This window comes from Huiozyma naganishii, chromosome 5, assembly GCF_000348985.1.
Source record: "Huiozyma naganishii CBS 8797 chromosome 5, complete genome".
NCBI lineage: Eukaryota > Fungi > Ascomycota > Saccharomycetes > Saccharomycetales > Saccharomycetaceae > Huiozyma > Huiozyma naganishii.
In genome coordinates this window covers 147,100-161,897 of record NC_035926.1, presented here as the reverse complement: position 1 = coordinate 161,897, position 14,798 = coordinate 147,100, and the positions used below count along the sequence as shown (strand labels likewise).

The window sequence follows — 14,798 nt, the reverse complement described above, 5'->3', positions numbered from 1 at the left end:
TGCAATAAGTTCAAAACCAATAAACAGCGAGAGTAAAAGAAATACGGAGCAGCTGTTTCCTCAAGGCAACAGCGAGTGTACCCAGTCCGCTGCTGTTGCCGGTACACAGAGGCCTCTCTGGTCAAAACCCTACGAGTTCACTACATTTCCCAAACCGGCTCGAGGAAAACATCGCCGAATGCGGAAAGCGGTAAACATCGAATTCTTTCTTTTGGAAAATATCGAAAATTTTCACTGTGTGAACAGAGTGTTATATTACGATTAGATTTACTCTTTTCCCTTGCGGTTCTCACCATCACCCCTTCCCCCAGTTGTATATATAGATCTGAAACACCTATCTATATATATATATATCTCCCAATTCCTTTTGTAGGACTGAAAATATATAACCGTACAGCTCGACGTTCCTGAAAAGAAATATTTCTTCTAACTCATCAACCGTTTTACTGTTTCAAGATTGTGCTTTGACCAGAGATCTTTCAGGGACCCTCCTACTCCGGAAAAGAAGGAAAAAAGCTATATCCATCTACCTGCCCTGTTGTAGTTGAAGAACATACGTCTGAGTTTACCTATCCATCTATACTACTCACTTGGTGGATCACAATATTTTATTTGTTTTCAATTTTCCACTTTTAGACAACTTTTTTTTTTTCACTCGACGGTGGTGACACAAAAGAAGAGGCTTAAGTGAAAGTTGCAAGTTGACGATAACAAGCAACTAACGTCTCCTCGATCACCGAAAGTACCAGCGGGAAAGGGAAAAAGAAATTATGTCCCTGGCTCCATTGCAATCGATCAATGAAAGGCAATTGAACACACGGTCAAATGCAGTTCAAACACCGGTCAAAAATGCAGCTCACTCGTCAGCACAACATCTCGAAAATAAGGAGAATGTGCCGCACAGTAATCACAAAAGAGTTGATTTCCAGCAACAAAATCCTCATCTTCAAGACCAGCAGCCACCTGTTAAGAAGAAGAAGGAAAAATTGTCCGCACTGTGTAAGACTCCACCATCTTTGATCAAAACTAGGGGGAGAGATTACCACAGGGGACATTTCTTGGGGGAAGGTGGGTTTGCCCGTTGTTTCCAGATTAAAGATGAGAGTGGTAAGATATTTGCTGCCAAGACCGTTGCCAAGATCTCCATCAAATCCGAGAAGACTAGAAAGAAGCTACTTTCAGAGATTCAAATCCATAAAAGTATGAGACATTTCAACGTGGTCCAATTCATCGACTGTTTTGAGGACGATACCAACGTGTACATCCTGTTGGAAATATGTCCCAATGGATCCCTGATGGAGTTGTTGAAGAAAAGAAGGACTGTCACAGAACCAGAGGTCAGATATTTTATGACACAAATCTGTGGTGCCATCAAATACATGCATTCAAGAAGAGTGATCCATAGAGATTTGAAATTGGGTAATATATTCTTTGACAAGAATTATAACTTGAAGATTGGTGATTTTGGTCTCGCTGCCGTCCTGGCAAACGATAGAGAACGTAAATACACCGTTTGCGGTACACCCAATTACATTGCGCCGGAAGTTTTAATGGGTAAACATTCAGGACACTCGTACGAGGTCGATATTTGGTCCATTGGTGTGATGATATACGCTTTACTAATCGGCAAACCACCTTTCCAATCTAAGGATGTCAACATGATATACGAAAGGATCAAAAACCGCGACTTCGCATTCCCCAAAGATAAATACATCTCAAACGAGGCGAAAACTTTGATCCACGATATTTTATCCACTGACCCTCTAGAAAGACCTTCCATCGAAGAAATAATAGACTACGTGTGGTTTAGAGGTATTTTCCCATCGTGCACCCTGAGTACGGTAATGTCGGAGGACCCAAACTATGAACAAATAATATCAGCAGAAGAGTCCTACATTAACTTTCAAAACTGTCTGGAGAGATCCGGTCTGTTGAACAAGGCAAAGGACTGGCAGCAGGTATCCATACAGCAACTTCCGGAAGATGTCGACAAACTTGGCTCCTCATATTACAGACCAAGTACTATACTGCCGCAATCCCTGTCACCTGGCGATACTAGAAATAAATACCAAGAAATTGTCGATCTAGACGCACAAAGAAAGCTAAACGACTTGGCCAGGGAATCGAGAATAAGAAGAGCAAAACAGGCAACTTTGAAGAAAGACCTGGTAGCTAACTCGACAAACGTCATCAAATCGGAGATATCTCTAAGAATATTGGCCAGTGAATGCAGTTTGACTCTCAACGGTATCCTGGAGGCAGAGGCACAGAAAAAGATGGGCGGGTTACCACCTTCTAGATTACCTCCTATCAAGCATCCAATGATTGTTACTAAATGGGTAGACTACTCCAACAAACACGGGTTTTCTTACCAATTGTCCACGGAAGATATTGGGGTTTTGTTCAACAACGGCTGCACAGTCCTTCGCTTGGCAGATGCGGAAGAGTTTTGGTATATTAGTTATGATAAAAGTGAAGGTTGGGTTGCAAGTCATTACTTACTGAAGGAAAAACCACAGGAGCTTTTGAGACACTTGGAGGTGGTTGATTTTTTTTCAAAGTACATGAAGGCAAACTTGAGCAGGGTTTCAACATTTGGAAGGGAAGAGTATCACAAGGATGACGTCTTTTTAAGAAGGTACACGAGATACAAAACATTTGTCATGTTTGAGTTAAGCGATGGTACTTTCCAGTTCAACTTCAAAGATCACCACAAACTGGCAATCTCAGAAGGTGGGAAACTGGTCACGTATATTTCCCCATCTCATGAAAGTTTGACGTATCCCCTGGTAGAAGTTTTGAAGTATGGTACAATCCCCAGTTACCCAGAAAGTAATTTCATGGAGAAAATAGTCATCATCAAGGAAGCATTAAAGCAAAAATCTTCAGTTATAAGGGTCGACTAGGAAATGTTCGACGTGAAGACCTTTGCCTTTTCCCAGGTTTCGCTGTAGAAAGCTTTCCACAATTAATATTCTCTTTTTTCTCCAAGAAGTTTCCAACTTTATGAGAGAAAGGAGTACCATTTTCCCTGAAGACATGGTCTCCAGAGGATTGTTCCCCAAAGTTTTATTCCCCGAATCTACTATACATATTTGCATTTAATGAGGTAATAAGGGTATACTTATCCTCTCCTCCTGAAATAATTTCTATATATCCAAAATCTGCATGATTCACGTAACAACAAAAAAAGACAAGCATCGCTGGATAACAGCTCTGTAGAAGCTTCGGTTGTAGCTACAGACAAGTATGTAGAGATGCAATAAATAAGCACATGTCTTGTACCGACAGTGATGATAGGTGGATTAAATGAATGGTTGAAGCGTAAACTTTGTCAATAGCTCAACTCCCTCTTTTTAAGCTATGAGTTCAGGTTAGTCCGCTGAATAACCTTCAGTCTAATGGTAGGGTTAGATCAGAATGAGATGTTTAAGACAAAGTTGACGTATGCTAGCTCGTTTTTTGTCGATTTTGAGAAAGAATTGTCACATGTACTGAACACCATTATATTAATTCTATCAAATCACAAAAGACTCTGCATGGAATCTCAAGCCACAGTCTGTAGCCCATCTCCTTGAATTTTCAACAAGACCTTGCGGTCCCGCCGCTACAATCCATACCTGAGATAACGCCGAAGATATATCCTGCTCTTCGTGAATCGGGCACTGGTTATCTGCTAAATCAACTTCAGAGTCACATTCTTTCTCTAAGCACCATTGAAGATGGGAACTATCTAGTTTCGGCCGACCATAGCTGACTTTTACACACGACGGAATTTTGATTTTGGTGATTTCAGGCGATTCCAGTGGTGGTTCTACTTCGACAGATTTACGGAAGACATCTTGTAATTTAAGTCGATGAGTCGATTGTTCAATGAACAAATTATCCAAATTGAGTTGAGACTTTGATTTTTTCCTCTTAAAACTGTTGGTGAAATCTATTTCATCATTGTCACTGGTGCTGCCGTACGTGGTTGAATTGTGATTGTTTGGTACTAATGCGTTCGTTTCGGTCAGACCTGTATTTAGGAAATTAGTCTCATTCATCATATTTTCGATATCGTCATCTTGGTCATAATAATCCAGCTGTAAGTCTTGATCGTTCTCAATATTCCCACTTATATAAATTTCCAGTCCTTCAAGATAGTTCTTGTGATAGTTTAAAAACTTCAAATCTCGGTAGTCTCTCGTAACCCACAGTAACCTGACTTTGACACCATTGAAGTTCAAAATACGCAGCAATGGCAGTCCAAACGAGATTGCTGATCCACCAACACAAATTAGTACCGTCTGAGCATTAATTATGTAATGTAACGGGGAGCATTTCAACTGAGCGGATCGAATCTGGTATGGGTTCATACTTGCCCATGGTAATGGATCCTTGGATATAAAGTTCAGTACGGGTTCAAAAGTACCTGTAATGTCGTACTCCTCGCCCTGAAGGAGTGTGAAATTCCCAGTACGAATAAGTAACCGCACGGGATCTTCCGTGGGTAAGTTGACCAGGGTGAATGGGTGCGTTAGCGGCACAGTGTTATTGAAAATGCGCTTCCAAACATTCTTGCTTCTTATTTGAATACGAACGTGGGACGAGGGTAAAATTGGTAGTTTGGCTAAATCTGAGAGTGGGAACTCAAACAGAGTCAGTGAGGGTGATATATGCGTGATTTTGGGTATTGTAGTGCTCGTGTGTGCTAATCGGTACAGTATCTGACCCACAAGCACAACGCAATTCAGTGCGGTGTAGTAGGGGACACCAGGTCTAGCATGAAGGTAGACACAGAAAATGGATGCCCAGGTGCTGAGATAATGAACAATGTAGAATAATTTAAAATTAATGCGTCGCACCGCCCGCAAAGATGTAACAGCAATTAGAATCAACAATGCCATTGCTGCCACACCGTAGATATTTGCCAGCTTCTTCATTTTAAGTAAAAGTACGCCCTTTGAGTGCATGTAATACACGTACAGTAATGTGTGTACTACAGCTGCCAGTACCACTATCCGGGAAATCCATTTATGAAGCGGCAGTAGAGTCAAGTACAAAGTATGCGGCAACGGTGAAGGTTTCAACGTCAGGAATAGCAGCGGTGGCATAAGCGCCACGGATACTCTTCCAAACCTTTTCGTTATCTGTAAAAGATCCTGCCTTGCACCGTAGACAGAGAACACAGTACAAACTATGGTCCAGATAAGGAATTGTTGCAGGGATTTGTTGTGGTAAATTTTCAGTCGGTGTACCCACATATGTTGCCTCAGAAGACGATGCTTTATTTTGTAAGAAATCCTAAAATACCTCCTCGTCATGGAAAACAGGTACCAGCTAGGCTGCAAAAAACAGATAATCAGTGTAGTAAAGCAAAAACACCATAATGTATACTTGGTTACATTTTCTCTTCTCCTTTCGAGATCTGCATCGGTACCCTCTTGGAAATTCGGTAGACCCTTCAGGATCCACCTCAAAATATCGTTCAAGAGCATGGGTAGTATTCTCTAAAAGCTATAACAGACTGTTCACAGAGGTGTGGAAAAGCAGCGGAGATTTCATTCCTCTCTGACAAACCTTAAGAGCTGTCTCGATCGGCCCATAGTAGTCCATATGCTAGTCTGGGGAAATAATAATACCCTTTGCCTACTCTATACAGCGGGCATATCAGACACCCACAATTTCGAGTTTTTCTCATTTTTGGGTGCAGAAGCAGTCACAAAACATGTCTTTTGCATCCGTACATTTATTTATTCATATTTTTTGTTGCTTTCAAATAATTTCTTATTTTGGTAATTTGGTGCTTTGGCCGCTCAGATCCTGAAAATTACCAGTTGTTCGCACCGAAACAAACACACAGCGCGGCGGTCAGCGCAGTATGTAGGGCGGGGAATACGGCGTGCTTGCAGGGTCTGTGACGCCCGTGGGGCTGTTGGGCGGGATGCTCCGTCTGGGGCCAGGCTGGTTGCGGTCTGCCCGGGCTCGGGGGATTCTGTTTCTGCCCGTCTGGAAAACGGTGAGCTCTGCCTAGACGGGGGAAGTGCTCTCTGCCTAGCCGTTCTGTTGGAGGGAGCCCAGTGAATTTTTCACTTTAGACCAGTATCAATATTCGGCCACTGGGTAACTTAACTACGGTCTATACTAGCGCAAGTGAACTGGTTACATAATTTTAAAGATCAAGATTGAGCTCCGTTTGAAACATCCAATACAGTCCATAAAGTTCAGCGAAGATGTCCCTGCCAGCTACCTTTGACTTGACTCCAGAAGACGCCCAATTATTGTTGGCTGCTAACGCCCATTTGGGTGCTAGAAACGTTCAAGTATGTTGACAGATTTATTTTATGGGTGGAAATTATAATGAACGATTGGTACACGCGCATGCTTATGTCTACTTCAGCTCACGACATGTGAATTGGTATATTGATTGTTGTACGTCCCGCTTGTAGAGCGTCCTTAGATCTGTCTATTTTTTGTTTTTTCAGAAGTGATGGAACTTTGTTGGTTTGCAGACAAGAAGCAGAAACTATAACAGTCGAACATATACTATTTCCAGCCCAAATACACAGACTGTGGGATTTCTTTTTTACTAACAGAATATTCACTTCCATTATAATGGTTCCCGTTTTTCATTTTCCTTTTAGGTCCACCAAGAACCATACGTTTTCAACGCCAGACCAGACGGTGTCCACGTCATCAACGTCGGTAAGACTTGGGAAAAGATCGTCTTGGCCGCCAGAATCATCGCTGCCATTCCAAACGCTGACGATGTCGTTGCTATCTCCTCCAGAACATACGGTCAAAGAGCCGTCCTAAAGTACGCTGCCCACACTGGTGCCACCGCCATTGCTGGTAGATTCACCCCAGGTTCCTTCACTAACTACATCACCCGTTCTTTCAAGGAACCAAGAATTGTTATTGTCACCGACCCAAGATCCGATGCCCAGGCCGTCAAGGAAGCTTCCTACGTTAACATTCCAGTCATCGCTTTGACCGATCTAGACTCCCCATCCGAATACGTTGACGTTGCCATCCCATGTAACAACAGAGGTAAGCACTCCATCGGTTTGATCTGGTACTTGTTGGCCAGAGAAGTTCTAAGATTAAGAGGTACTTTGGTTGACAGAACTCAGCCATGGTCCATCATGCCAGATTTATACTTCTACAGAAACCCAGAAGAAGTCGAACAGCAGGTTGCTGAAGAGGCTATCGAAGGTGCTGAGGAAGAGTCCAAGGAGGAAGTCACCGAAGAACAAGCCGGTGCTTCTGAATGGGCTGAAGAGAACACTGATGCCGCCGAATGGTAATTCAGTTCCATAAACTCTCCTACCCGATATAATCTTTAAAATTGAAAAGATATCATCACTCTTTATTACTGTATTTTTTTAGTTTGTAATGTTTATTTTCATCCTCTCTGTCCCTACTACAATAGCAATATGTACACATATATCATCTTAATACATATATTTATAAATGTGTGTGTGTATGAAACGTTGAGGGATAAGCTGGGTATCAGAATTGATGATTCAACCTGTTGGGTTCGAAGAGAAAAGACAACATTTTGACTGCCGCCAATTAAAAAAATAACTTCATAGTCTAATAATATATATAATAACCCACCCATGCATTAGGGAAAGAATTCAAGGTTCCATTCCCATTATAATATCATCAAGAACAGCAGGTCCTAACGCTTCCTTATAATCTTCGTCTGAAAGGTTAGACTTGGGACCAATATATTCTCTATGTTTCCAAACCCGATAATAAATCCAGGCCAGTAAGCACGTACCAGGCCCGATCACACATGAGTAGTTCATTGTAGATTTGTCGATATGGTGCTGTTGTGCTGGGAACATCTCCAATAAAATTATCCATATTTCGAAAACCACGCTGCTCCAGGCGACGATCGGTGACCAAAATTTACCCAGGTAAAACGGGCCTGGACGGAATACATCTCTACCGACAGTCAGTCTCAGAACAGTTGGGATCAAATAAGCAATGTAACCACCCGCAACAGACAAGGAGAATAAAGCTGCAGTTGCTTGAGAGTTGATCAGACATAACAACCCTAATAACAGAGAAGTAATAGCTGCTGCAATAACTGAATTGAATGGGACTTGGTACCTTTTATCGACGTATTTGATCAGATTCGAAAATGGCAATCCATCATCACGAGCAAATGCCCAAATCTGTCTTGATATAGCTGTGACAATGGATGCGCCCATTAGAAACTGGCAGAAGGCTATTAGCGCCATGAATGCGATAGCCCATCTTTTTCCCAAGGAGTCAAAAATAATTTGTGCCATGGCGAAACCGGTATCACTGTTAACTAGACGGTCTAAATCAGTGTCCATGCAAGCACACAAGCAAATAATAATCAGAAACCCCAATATCCAACATGCTGTGATGGATCCGATGATTCCGATAGGAACTGACTTCTTAGCATCTTTCGCCTCTTCTGACTGGTGAACACATGAATCAAAAGAACTGATAGTCCAAGCTGCTGGCATAAACCCTGCCAAGAAAAATAGAAACCCATTGTTCCAATCAGATAAATTCTCAAAGTGACCAAATATGTACTTACCGTCATTGAAGTGGCCTATGTTCGCCTTGGTTCCGATCGGTACAGCAATAACAAACAAAATAATGATAAAAATGTTCGACACTATACTCACCGTCTGTAACCTTGCTATTGCTCCCGACGCAACACACGTACACATTGCCATTACGACAGTGGCACCTGCGAAAATACCATAGAGCTTACCACTCGTCACTGTGACGGCACCATCATACGTTAAGAAGACGGCAGCCATCACTTCTTCTGCAAACCCATAATTGATGGAGCAACAACTGGCCACCAGGGCCAATGAGTTAGAGCAGCCAACAACAAAGGACAGTACTGCCTTGTATTTTTTGGGAGCATAGTAATAAGTCCAATAGTACATCCCACCAGCTGTAGGGATGGCGCTAGCGTTTTCCGCCATGGTGATCCCGACAATCAAAATCCCGATACACGAACTGAACCAGCCCCAAACCAGACTGACTGGCCCGCCAGCGAGCCCACCAGCCATAACGGAAGCAATCGATGGCAGCAACCCCATGATGGAGAATGCAATACCAAATACTTGTAAAGTGGAAAACTGTCTCTTCAACTCCGGTTTGTAACCAATCTCTGCCAGCAGTTGGTTATCGGAAACCGATTGCACGGAGTTGATGTAGTTGACCTCACCGGCACCAGTATGGGACCTCACGGTCCTTACTCGACTTGCCAGATTGTAAAGATCATCTGAATGACCCTCACTGATAGAGACTGCAGGCTCTATGACTACGAAGTTGTCATCTTTTTTATCTATACTCATTGTTGCTGTTGCTGTGACGTTGGATGTCTACTTCTTGCTTAACCTATAAATCCCAAAACATGTACACGACCACTAATCATAACCATTAAGATAACTCCGTATAAATATATGTACAGAGAACTGCATATGTAGTCCTCAAGCACGTTGGAAGCTCCAAATAAAAATAGTATCAATTGAAAAATGAAAGTGATAGATAAGAATGATGAAATGTCGCAGTTACGACTGATACCGTACCTGTGGTTTAATAGTATTACATTTCTTCAACGATACCCCTCTGCATCGCATTATAGGGTATTGTACCGCACTACCAGCATCATCCAATTCTACCCCTACAATTTCGCGATAAAAGATCTGCTGTGGGACCTTTTATTACGTATCAGCAGATAAGACACACGTTTGAGATTGAGGGGAAAGAGGGAGGTATACAGCAAGCTAACAATGCGATCTCAACACGGCGCGTCTCCGGTTCCATAAGCCTGTGAACACCGATAACGGACATTGCACTGCTTTCCTGCTCATTAGAGACGCACCGCATCAAATTTCCCGATATGGAAATCGCTGCCCGATAACAAAATAGTCAGAGTACGGTGTTCACGGTTGTTGAAAGAAACAGGCTTCAATGGTATCATCTTCCTACTCTCAGTGCATACCCGATACTCCTGATTTTTGACAGCAGCCCGGTGAGAGAGTAAGAACGAGAAAACTTGGCTTATGTCAGCTGGGAAATAGGGCAAGGTCAACATCTCCCTCTTAGGGAGCTAGTGTTCCCGCAGTAATTGTCGCTGGTTTTATTCTGGATTTGGCATTGTTTCTTTAATACAGGGTACTGGTTCTCTCGTAAGTATTTGAGAGGTTGTCTATGGGAAGCAAAAACACTGTTGAAGCCCTAGCGCCCTTCCCTATCAAACAGTAAAAAGATTCTCGCCAAAACAAGAAAAAATAAAATGCGCAAGCCCGGAATCGAACCGGGGGCCCAACGATGGCAACGTTGGATTTTACCACTAAACCACTTGCGCGTTTTTTGTACACTTTTTGGTAAAAGGTGCTTTGCTATATTCAGTTGCTTAGGTCACATGAGCTGTTGGATTTTGAGCGAGTTTTGGTACCAGTTGGACCCGATCAAACTCTAAGTTTGTATGTAACAAACTTTCTTGACTTGTTTAAAGTTTTAATTCCAATTTGAAGCGCAGGACCACGGCCTTGACGCAGCAATGCCAAAGTTATAGTTTGGAACATGCATGCTACTGCGGAGTATCGAATGTTGTGCACTTAAAACCTCAAATACCAAAAACATATTAGCACTAATTGCGTTTGATCTATCATGGTTGATTTTCGCAGCTCTACCTAGGCAACTTGTTCGGTACCTGTTAATCGGGGCTTGACCACAGAGAAGAAAGTACCAAGTAAAGAAAAAATAAACAAAAATATACATGTTTAAAAAAGTATGAAAAGACATAATGAGCAATGAGTTGTCAGTCAATTCATTCGAAAAAGACCCCTGTCCCGCCCGTTTTATTGTGACCAGCGCAAATTCTCCATTTTGTACACAATCAGCGAGCTTTCATGGACTGTAGCGTTACCTGAAAATTAGTCGAGATGCTTTCCAAATTATCTCTGCAGAAATGCCGGTTTGTTCACAAGCAGCCTTTCGCATTGGGATTTTTATACCCCAATCGTATCCGACGTCACTATTCAATTGTTAATGATAAAGCAACAAATGACTATTCCAAGTATAAGGAGGAGCCGAGAATTAATTCCGTCGGTATCCAGTATTTAAGCAATTCGTTACATGCTCAACTATTTGGTCTTCAAAAAGACAAAAAAACCCTGACGTTAACTCCGGAAAAGAGGGATCAACTGTTAAAGCTGGCAAAATATTCTTTAAAGAGCCATGACTTGCTGGGTAAGAAGACTGCCATCACCGAGCCAATCTCCTTTGATGTGCCCAAGTTGCAAGGGAATTCGCTAGATGAGCACTTCCAGAAACTAGGGCATTTTGCATCGGAGCCTTATAAATCCATGGCAATGCACAAATTTGATGCATTACCAAAAAAGCCCAACAAATGGATCCGTAAAGCAGGTTGGACAAAATATGAGCCGGGAAAGAAGCCCAAAAGTGTACCTGTACCTGAGGAAAACACAATTGTATTTGATGTGGAAACTTTGTACAAGATTTCGCATTATCCGACATTAGCGACCGCTGTCTCAGATAGAGCATGGTATTCATGGTGCTCGCCTTATATATGTGATCCTGCCAGCGAAAAATTCGAACATCTGATTCCTCTGAATCCTGCCAATGAAAATAAACTGGTTATTGGGCATAATGTGGCATATGACAGAGCTAGAGTGCTTGAGGAATACAATTTCACACCTTCAAATTCCTTTTTTTTGGATACCCAATCGCTTCATGTTGCTTCTTGTGGCCTAGCCTCAAGACAGAGGCCTCTTTACATGCTAAATAAAAAAAGAAAGAAGCGAATGGAGGAAGATCCGCTTGCTACTGAAGAGGAGCGCCAAGCAGATCAGGATATTGATGCGTTAGATGATCCATGGCTCATGGTGTCCTCTATGAACTCTTTGCGGGACGTTACTGAATTTCATTGTGGAATTAAAATGGACAAGGAGCCCAGGGATTTTTTCGCAGCCGAGCATAAAAACGTTGTTATCGGCAATTTTCAGAAACTGATGGGATATTGTGCTACAGATGTCGAGTGCACTTCGAAAGTTTTTGATAAAGTATTTCCCTTGTTTCTGCAAAAGTGCCCACACCCAGTTTCTTTTGGTGCTTTGAAATCACTGAGCAGTTGTATTTTACCCACCTCCTGCGAAAAGTGGCACGATTACGTTCAACGGTCAGAATCTTTATACCAATCATCGAAGGAGCAAATTGAGGGTAAGATAATCCAAATAATCGAAGATCTTGTCAAGCTAAAGGATGAAGACGCCGATGTGTTGGCAGAAAAGGTCAAGAATGACCCTTGGTTGAAACAGCTTGATTGGACCATTGCCCCTGTTCGCATGACCAAGAAAGGTGTTCCATATAAAAATCAGAAAAAGCCAGGATATCCTGAATGGTACAGGTCATTGTTTCCAAGTGGTCAATCACAAAAACCTCAAGTGACCATAAAAACTAGGAAAATTCCTATCTTTTTTAAGCTATCCTGGGAAGGTTATCCCGTAGTTTGGACAAAATTTCATGGATGGTGCTTTACTGTACCTATTCATTTGAAAGAGAATTTTGAATCCAAAAATTATCTATGTGTTGATAAAGAATCACAGCTGGAGTATGAGGATGAGTACAATGTGACAGGTGAAGTCTTGTTCAGAATTCCTCATCCGGATGGACCAACCATGAACTGTACCACGTTGCTTAGCAAACCTTACATCCATTATTTCGAAAAAGGCATTCTAACATCTGGTTCTCCTTACGCTCTGGAGGCTCTAAGGATTAACTCATCTGGTTCTTATTGGATGTCTGCTAGGGAGCGGATAACATCTCAATTTGTTGTCTCTAAAAAGGCATTCCCGGACCAGTTTAAACTTTTGAAGAGTGGGAACAGAAGTTCCGGTAAAGACGATTTAGGAATTATTTTACCTCAAATTATCCCAATGGGCACGGTAACAAGAAGAGCAGTAGAAAATACTTGGTTGACTGCTTCAAATGCTAAAGCAAATAGGATTGGTTCAGAATTGAAGGCTCAAGTAAAGGCGCCGGATGGGTACTGTTTTGTTGGGGCCGATGTTGACAGCGAGGAGTTGTGGATTGCCTCACTTGTCGGCGATTCCGTATTTAATTTACACGGTGGCACGGCCATGGGTTGGATGTGTTTAGAAGGTACCAAACATGAGGGTACAGATTTGCACACAAAAACAGCAAAGATATTGGGTTGTTCGCGTAATGAAGCGAAGATTTTTAATTACGGTAGGATTTACGGTGCTGGCGTCAAGTTTGCAGGTCAATTGCTGAAAAAATTTAGTCCTACTCTGACGGAAACGGGCGCTAAGAATACGGCGGTGAGTTTATATGAAAATACAAAGGGAAAGTCGAAGCGATCGAAAGTGTTCCAAAAGTTTTGGTATGGTGGTTCAGAGTCAATCGTGTTTAACAAGTTGGAGAATATTGCAGAACAAGATCAACCTCGAACTCCGGTACTTGGTTGTAGTATTACGTCGTCCTTGATGAAGCAAAATCTGAAAGCAAATTCATTTTTACCGTCAAGGATCAATTGGGTCATTCAATCATCGGGTGTGGACTACTTACATCTATTGTGTTGTTCAATGAACTACCTGATAGCGAAGTATGGCCTGCGCGCAAGATTCTGCATATCTATCCATGACGAGATCAGATACTTGGCAGCGGAGGAGGATAAATATCGGGTGGCTCTTGCATTACAAATCAGCAATTTGTGGACGAGGGCAATATTCTGCGAACAGATTGGTATTGATGATCTCCCGCAGAACTGTGCATTTTTCTCTGCTGTCGATATCGACACAGTAATGCGAAAGGAGGTGAACATGGATTGCGTAACACCATCTAGCCCTACTCCAATCCCACACGGCGAGACGAAGAACATTGTTGAGCTTCTGTCTACGGAAGGCTTTCAATTAGGGGCGCCGGTCGATGATGTTGACGTGTTCAAATTACCGTACTCTCCTCGTGAACCTGTATTGGAATTCTACAACAAGTCCTACTCAAAGTCTTTCCTCGATTATTTCCTAAGAATGCAGGTTCAAACGGACTCGAAAGAAATTGGAAGACTGGAACGAGAGTACATTCGAGAGCTTACGTCGGAGAAACTTGCCAGGGACAGAAATGACGCAGAGTATAACATTGCAGAGTACATTCAAGAGGTTAAGATGGGCAAGCACCGAAAGATCAATATTATGACAAACTACATATTACCTGATACTGACGAGTTGGCTGATCAACACCTGCTGATATCTCGACGAGAAGCTGAATATACAACCCGCCAAAACAGCCATCCCTCTACTCTTCCTATAACCAGCACAAGAAATCTGTCTGCCGTTCCTGTACAGAAAAAGCGTTCGCCGCCAAAAAAGTCACTCGCCCTGAAAGACTACGATGAATTGCACCGAATAGCCATCGCCAACTTACCACCAACAAACAAACCGGAGTTTAACGTTACCAAGCCCAAACGCGAAGCAAATTCCAAGCCCAAAAAATCTTCTGCAAAGCAGAAACTGTATGACCAGTTCTACGCTGCCAATCGGAAGATCGAAAGTGGTGACCCAATATACAGGTAAATAAAACTGCACGAGCCAACAAAACGACGCTCGCTGCTTGATCTAATATACAGTATCCAACACACTCTGTGTCAAAGTACCTTGCGCACCTGGATCAATCTTTCCGGGTAAAGAGAGTTTGAGTAACTTTTATTTTCCAGTTCTTTTTGAATCAAAGTTCCCAGGGAACCAGAATAAGGTGATTGGCAAAACTTT

General features: G+C 42.3%; 5 protein-coding genes and 1 non-coding gene across 6 annotated transcripts; 3 read left to right on the top strand and 3 right to left on the bottom strand.

Annotated features, from left to right (window-relative positions):
* Positions 1 to 770: 770 nt before the first annotated feature.
* CDC5 (polo kinase CDC5) lies at positions 771 to 2,906 on the top strand (the record flags this gene model as incomplete). Its single annotated transcript, XM_022608066.1, has 1 exon — positions 771 to 2,906. The coding sequence occupies one exon, from the start codon at positions 771 to 773 to the stop codon at positions 2,904 to 2,906; it is 2,136 nt and encodes a 711-aa protein (XP_022464599.1).
* Positions 2,907 to 3,518: 612 nt separating this feature from the next.
* On the bottom strand, positions 3,519 to 5,480 carry FRE8 (putative ferric-chelate reductase; the record flags this gene model as incomplete). The annotated part of the gene is made up of 1 exon (XM_022608065.1): positions 3,519 to 5,480. One exon carries the CDS (start codon positions 5,478 to 5,480, stop codon positions 3,519 to 3,521), a length of 1,962 nt encoding a protein of 653 aa, XP_022464598.1.
* Positions 5,481 to 6,215: 735 nt separating this feature from the next.
* KNAG0E00830 (40S ribosomal protein uS2) lies at positions 6,216 to 7,289 on the top strand (the record flags this gene model as incomplete). Its single annotated transcript, XM_022608064.1, has 2 exons — positions 6,216 to 6,305; positions 6,627 to 7,289. 2 exons carry the CDS (start codon positions 6,216 to 6,218, stop codon positions 7,287 to 7,289), a joined length of 753 nt encoding a protein of 250 aa, XP_022464597.1.
* A 333-nt stretch (positions 7,290 to 7,622) lies between these two features.
* Positions 7,623 to 9,338, bottom strand: KNAG0E00820 (uncharacterized protein; the record flags this gene model as incomplete). Its single annotated transcript, XM_022608062.1, has 1 exon — positions 7,623 to 9,338. The coding sequence occupies one exon, from the start codon at positions 9,336 to 9,338 to the stop codon at positions 7,623 to 7,625; it is 1,716 nt and encodes a 571-aa protein (XP_022464596.1).
* Positions 9,339 to 10,283: 945 nt separating this feature from the next.
* Positions 10,284 to 10,354, bottom strand: KNAG0Etrna4G. The gene has a single exon. It is a non-coding gene; the product is annotated as a tRNA-Gly (tRNA).
* Positions 10,355 to 10,934: 580 nt separating this feature from the next.
* Positions 10,935 to 14,603, top strand: MIP1 (DNA-directed DNA polymerase gamma MIP1; the record flags this gene model as incomplete). The annotated part of the gene is made up of 1 exon (XM_022608061.1): positions 10,935 to 14,603. One exon carries the CDS (start codon positions 10,935 to 10,937, stop codon positions 14,601 to 14,603), a length of 3,669 nt encoding a protein of 1,222 aa, XP_022464595.1.
* Between the last annotated feature and the right edge of the window lie 195 nt (positions 14,604 to 14,798).